Source organism: Galendromus occidentalis, unplaced genomic scaffold, assembly GCF_000255335.2.
Source record: "Galendromus occidentalis unplaced genomic scaffold, Mocc_1.1 scf7180000077401, whole genome shotgun sequence".
In the NCBI taxonomy this organism is placed as follows: Eukaryota; Metazoa; Arthropoda; class Arachnida; order Mesostigmata; family Phytoseiidae; genus Galendromus; species Galendromus occidentalis.
In genome coordinates this window covers 336-6,472 of record NW_003805389.1, presented here as the reverse complement: position 1 = coordinate 6,472, position 6,137 = coordinate 336, and the positions used below count along the sequence as shown (strand labels likewise).

General features: G+C 49.0%; 1 protein-coding gene across 1 annotated transcript; it reads left to right on the top strand.

Annotated features, from left to right (window-relative positions):
• Positions 1–4,641: 4,641 nt before the first annotated feature.
• Positions 4,642–5,349, top strand: LOC114828182 (uncharacterized). The gene has a single exon (XM_029111211.1). It carries the CDS (start codon positions 4,642–4,644, stop codon positions 5,347–5,349), a length of 708 nt encoding a protein of 235 aa, XP_028967044.1.
• The last annotated feature ends 788 nt before the right edge of the window (positions 5,350–6,137 follow it).

Sequence of the window (6,137 nt, the reverse complement as noted above, 5' to 3'; positions counted from 1 at the left end):
AGCGCTTTCAGTCGTGAGCGCATTCAGTCTGTGAGCGCTTTTAGACTACACCGCGGGGTGCGCTGCGCTAAACTCTTCAGTCTTCCGGAGATATCCAACTGGGTGGAAATCTCCTGGAGATGATGAGATGACGACGATGGAGAGATTGAACCTCCGATCGTCGCTGATTTGAATAAACACTCTCGGGATTTGAACCCGGACACTGAAGTTCTCGAGGAGCGCTGAGGCTGCTTCGTTATCTTGATAACTTATGTTGTTGTTGACCGTCTGTCAACTTTTCAACTTCTCCGCGACTGTCGCCACTGTGGCTGCCGCAGTGTTCTCAACACCTCTCTGCTCTCGACCGGCTGGCAGAGAATCAGCTGACATTAATCAGCTGACGCTCGGTTCTTGAGAAGCCGGCCGGCGCTGCGCCAAGGGACGTACCTACGCGCGCGCGCACTGCAGCGATTTTATTGATGTTGATCGATGCTTTATAAATAGGACAGCTTGTCCTGGACAACATTAGCGGAATATCCGCGATATCGAACATTCTATGAGAAACCCTGTTACCCGCTCCCGACTCGACCTCTCCGTGAATGTTGTGTGCTGATTGCTTGGTTACTGAGTGGGCGAGATGTGTGTTTTCTGCAACTGGAGACGCGACGGGTACCTCCGTCCGTGACAGGTGATTTCGGAGGTCATATCTGAACTCTGTTCGGTTGATTTTCCTGTCTTGCTCGCGGGTGACTTCAATCTACCTCAAATTTACGGGTCCTCGTGAGCTGGCCCGCCGCCCAGTACGAAAGAGGGTGCCTTCACGGAATGCTGTGCGTCGAACAGCCCCGTTCAACTGATCGATTCTCCGACACACACGTCGGGCGAAATTCTGGACCTTCTTCTCACATCGAATGCGGAATTAATACGTGACATCGCCCGATCGTCTAGCCCCATCCAGTCCGACCATTATGGAATCAGATTCGATGCTTTGATCTCCCCAGGTGTTCACTCCCCCCCCCACTCACCAAATTAGATTTCCGCAACATGTATCGGAGCGCAATAGCAGAGCATCTGGATGCCGTCAACTGGCATGAGTTTTCCTCGAATCGCCGTAACGTCAACGAAATGTACACAGAATTCGTTGCCTGTTGTCAATTCTTGATTACGAAGTTCACGCCTGCTCGCCCAGGCTCGACACACGACGCTGGGATTCGACGATTCATCGCCAAAACTGAATTATCTCTCCCCTCTCCGGCTCTTGACGAGACCACAGTGAACGCACTGGCAACGCAACTGAAGAGAGCCGTAATTCGTCAACGCACCATGGACGAACACAGACTGGACTTTCGTGATTCGAGAGCCTTCTTTCTCTAATTCCCGACTCAAGGGACATGAGCCCATCCCCACGCTTCGCTCCGAAAGCGCTGTTCACTCCGACTCCCAAGCAAAGGCCAACTATCTGGCCTCCCACTTCGCATCGGTCTACAGGGAGAATTCAGCTGTGTCCCATACTGTTTTCTCCGGTGCATCTGGTCACATTCGACGCCAAGATCGAGAAGTTGACTTCTCCGAGGGGGCAGTGTACACTCTCCTGTACTCTTTATCCTCAAAGAGTTCTCGCACCCCAGACTCTCTCCCGCCTGTCTTTTTCAAGACTTTCAGCCTGTTCGTATGCGAACCCTTGACTCTTATATTCGAGCGGTGTTACCGGGATGGTGTTGTGCCTGATCTCTTCCGTACGAGTATCGTGACGCCCTTCCATGAGAAAGGCCCCCATGATTCCGCATCGAACTACCGACCGGTCTCCCATGTCTCGTCTTCGAGAAAATCCTGTCAAGCCACATTCACAGGTATTTGAAGCTGAACGAATCGCTGGACAAGCAACAACACGGGTTCGTGCCCCATGAATCGACGTAAACTCGACTTCTGTGCGCGACCCAGGACTACGCGAGTTTCATCAATGAAGGAGTCCCCTACAATGCAATATACTTCGACTCAAAGTCCGCCTTTGATAAGGTCGACCACATGCTACTCATTCACAAGATGTCAGAAATCGGGCTGCACCCCAACACGATCGCTTGGTGTCGCAGCTATCTCCGTGAGCGAACTTTTCGTGTGAAGGTTTATGATATTGTCTCTAGGCCATGTCGAGCATCTTCTGGTGTACCCCAGGACGGTACTCTCTCCCCCCTCCTCTATGTGATATTCGTGCTCGACATCGGCAAATACATCCCTTCCAATATCAGCTTCCTTTTGTATGCTGATGATATTGAGCTCTTCGGCCCGGCCGGCACCGACATGGGGCGTCTATCCCTCCGGGCGGGTATAGACGGGGTTCTCAGTTGGCGCGCTGACAACCATATGTGCCTCTGCACGCCAAAATGCGTTGTTCTCTCCAAGTCCACTACCGATATCCGGGATACAGAATACGAAATCGCGGACGTCCCGCTCCTTGTCGCCCGATCGCTTAGAGACTTAGGAGTCACAGTTTCTGCGGATCTCGACTTTAGCGAGCATATCCCGAACATCGTCGGATCAGCCAAATAACTAGTCAATTGTTTATTCAGATGTTTTATCATCAAGTCGCCTGAGCTCTATATACGGCTCTACAAGTCGCTCGTTTTACCGAACTTGTTAAATATATGGCATTGCTGCCCCGACCTGGACCCCCCATCACTCTTATGGTTATGGTTATATGGTTATAATTGATCCTCGCTGTTGTCTACACGTTTTCATTGTCTACATGAGCGACCCTGGTTCAGGGGCGAGTTTCCTCAGCGGAACCTTCGGGTCTCATCCTCCCACTTCTCGAGCATTTTCTCCGTATCCTCCCATTCCCCCTCATCACCCACTCCAGTGAAGCCAAGTCTCCTGGCGAGCGCTTCCGTCTCGTGATGATGCGAGCCACATTTCAGTATTGTGTGTGGTATGGTTTCCATTTGACCGCCGCATCTTGTACAATGCGGGTCAATGGATTCGTATTTCGTGCGGTGGGCTCGCGTAGGTAGCATTCCCGCACGGGCCATTGCCAACAGTGCGCTGCCCCGGCCGTTTGTATACAAGCCGCGTGCAGTCATGCCTCTCTCCTTCCATTTTCTCTAGAACTCCAAGCTAGATTTGGATCTCATCGATTCTGACCAAGTCTCTCAGCCTCTCTTTGATACGTTTCTTCACCGTATCATTGAAAAGCGTAATCTTCGCGCTCTGATCTTCCCGATATTCAAGGGGGATGTCCGAGCAGCCGAATCTTGTTTTCAGGAAATTGAGTCTCTTTATGGCATCCGAGTATATTGTCGCAGAGTCCATTGCACTGATCCTTGCAAAATATCGGATTTTACTTTGTGCTTCTCGGGCCTCGAATGTGGACCGCCCTAGTTCGCCAAGCACGAAGTCTGACGCTACTTTGTGTCCAGTTATTCCCATCGCCCATTTCCCCGCGGCTACCTGAGCTCTATGGAACAGGGCTGCGATTTGCTTAGATGCTCTCGATGCTAGCACAGCGTTCGCATATGTCAGCCTAGGTACCCCCGTGGCCATCTATTGGCTTCGTGTGATCTCGAATCAGTTGAATGTCCACAATACCTGAGCATGGAGTCTTTGTAAGACATTGTGTGCCTCCTTCTTCCATATTTGTTCCTGTAGCAGGAGGTAATTCTGGGCGTTGCATATGGTGATCCCTAAGTATTTGTAGTCCTCCTGGAACTCTATATGTTTTCCTTGTATGATCATTTCTCTTGGTTCTCCAAGCCGACTGGTGTTGAATATCACCATAGCGCTCTTCGCCGGATTAAACTGTAGACTCTTTTCGTTCCCCAGCTCCGTTACAATCTCTAGCACCCTACTCATTTCTTCGTATGAGTGAGCCATCAATAGGAGGTCGTCGGCATATAGCAGTCCTGGTATTCTATGGGTTGTGGGTCCGTCGTCTTATCTAAACATATAAAAACAAATGTGTGTATGTCTGTCATGGTCGCATACACTCCCATACGACGCGTACGATAGGTCTGATTCGCTGGGATTAAGGGCGTGTCGCATTGGGGAAGGTCTTTAGCACATCAGGTTTCATTAGGATGGAGCGATTGTCATTATTTCCTCTTTTCTGATAATATTGCCCTGACACCTCTGACGATAACGATGTTCAGTATTTTTGATCATGATAGCAACGATTCCCATTTTGAGGGGACGATAACGAAGTCGAGTTTGTTGTCGTCGGTCGTGAGGGGCGAGAGTATGCCTCCCAAACGGAGTTCACTGGGACGCTTGAGTCGACGAGCTACGAAACGCAAATTATCAATAGCTTCTGAATCGGATCATCAGAAAAAGATGCGATTAGAACAGGATAGACGGAGGCATTCGATAGCACGGTTGAATGAAACTGAGGATCGGCGAAACTCTAGGATGGAAAGTGATCGTATCCATCACTCTCTTTCTCGGTCTCTGGAATCGCCAGAACAAAGTATGGTGAGACTAGAACAAAACCGACTGCGCTCTTCACATGTGCGCTCCGGTGAAACTGAGGATGAGAGGTCGGCTAGATTGCTACAGAAAAGGCTGCGGAGTCGTCGTTCTAGAGAGCAGGCACGGCAGGAATTGAATTGCGCAGCATTTGAGTATGATCCTTTTCATGATTATATCACATATGCTGGCCTTGAAATCGGTGAGATGACAAGCGTATGTAAGTTTTGTCGTGCATTGAAATTCGCAAACGAAAGTCCAGGAATGTGCTGTGCCGGGGGCAAGGTCAAACTACTCGATTTACACCCACCACCTGAGCCGTTGTCAACTCTGATGAGCGGACAAACGAAGAAATCGCAGCATTTTTTAGCCAATATTCGCATGTACAATTCATGTTTTCAAATGACATCATTTGGTGCGACTGAAATCATACGTGGGTCCTACATGCCGAGCTTCAAAATCCAAGGTCAGGTGTATCATCGTCATGGGTCTCTTTTGCCATTGCTGGATGCCGATCATGAGTTTCTCCAAATTTATTTTATGGGAAACGCCGAGGAACAGGTCGATCGACGATGCAGTATCCATTCTGGTACAGATAGGGAAATCGTTGGTTCTTTACAAAAGCTCTTCCATCAGTACAACAGGATGGTGAAGCTGTTCACGATCGCTCTGGAACGCATGCCAGCTGATGATTATGTGGTTGTCATAAGAGCGGACAAGACGCCGGCGGGGGAACACGAAAAGCGATACAATGCTCCCACAATCAATGAAGTAGCAATCGTGATAGCTGGAGAGGAATTTAAGTCCCGTGACATAATTCTTCATCGCAGGAATGGTGACCTCCAAAGAGTCTCTGAAACACATCGTTCCTACGACGCTTTACAGTACCCGATCATATTTTGGTCAAGGGGATGATGGATATCACTTTAACATCAAAATGAGAAACGCGGTGACGGGTGATGAGTCTGACAAGAAGGTCAGTGCTATGAATTACTATTCATATCGATTGATGATTCGTCAGAACGAGGACAATCATATATTGAAGTGTAGGCAATTATTTCATCAATATGTTGTTGATATGTATGCCAAGATTGAAAGCGAACGCCTACCATTCATTCGGTTGAATCAGACTAAGTTACGATCTGAAGAGTACGTCCATCTTCGTGATGCGGTAGTTTCTGACGGGAGTGTGAACCCCAATCAACTCGGATGCCCAGTCATTCTTCCGGCGACTTTCACGGGAAGTCCTCGCCATATGCATGAATACGCGCAGGATGCGATGACATACGTTCGTGTGTATGGTCGCCCTGATTTGTTCATCACGATCACATGCAATCCTGCTTGGGAAGAAATCAAGGCAAATTTGCTGCAGGGACAAACGGCTGCGGATCGACATGATATAATCGCGCGTGTTTTCAAGCAGAAATTGAAATCCTTAATGGATTTCATCGTCAAGCATTTCGTGTTTGGGGAGACGAGATGCTGGATGTATTCGATTGAGTGGCAGAAGAGAGGATTGCCTCACGCGCATATCCTGATCTGGTTGATTCACAAAATCACTCCAGATATGATAGATCGAGTAATATCAGCGGAAATTCCGGACCGTGATCTTCTAGGAACATGATCCATGGTCCTTGCGGTGCGATCAACAGTAAATCCCCATGCATGAAAGACGGAGTGTGTACTAAGAGATACCCAAGGAG

Bases quoted from the DNA above. Each gene is read 5' to 3' on its own strand.
- LOC114828182 (XM_029111211.1), top strand. From the start codon at position 4,642: ATGACAAGCGTATGTAAGTTTTGTCGTGCATTGAAATTCGCAAACGAA.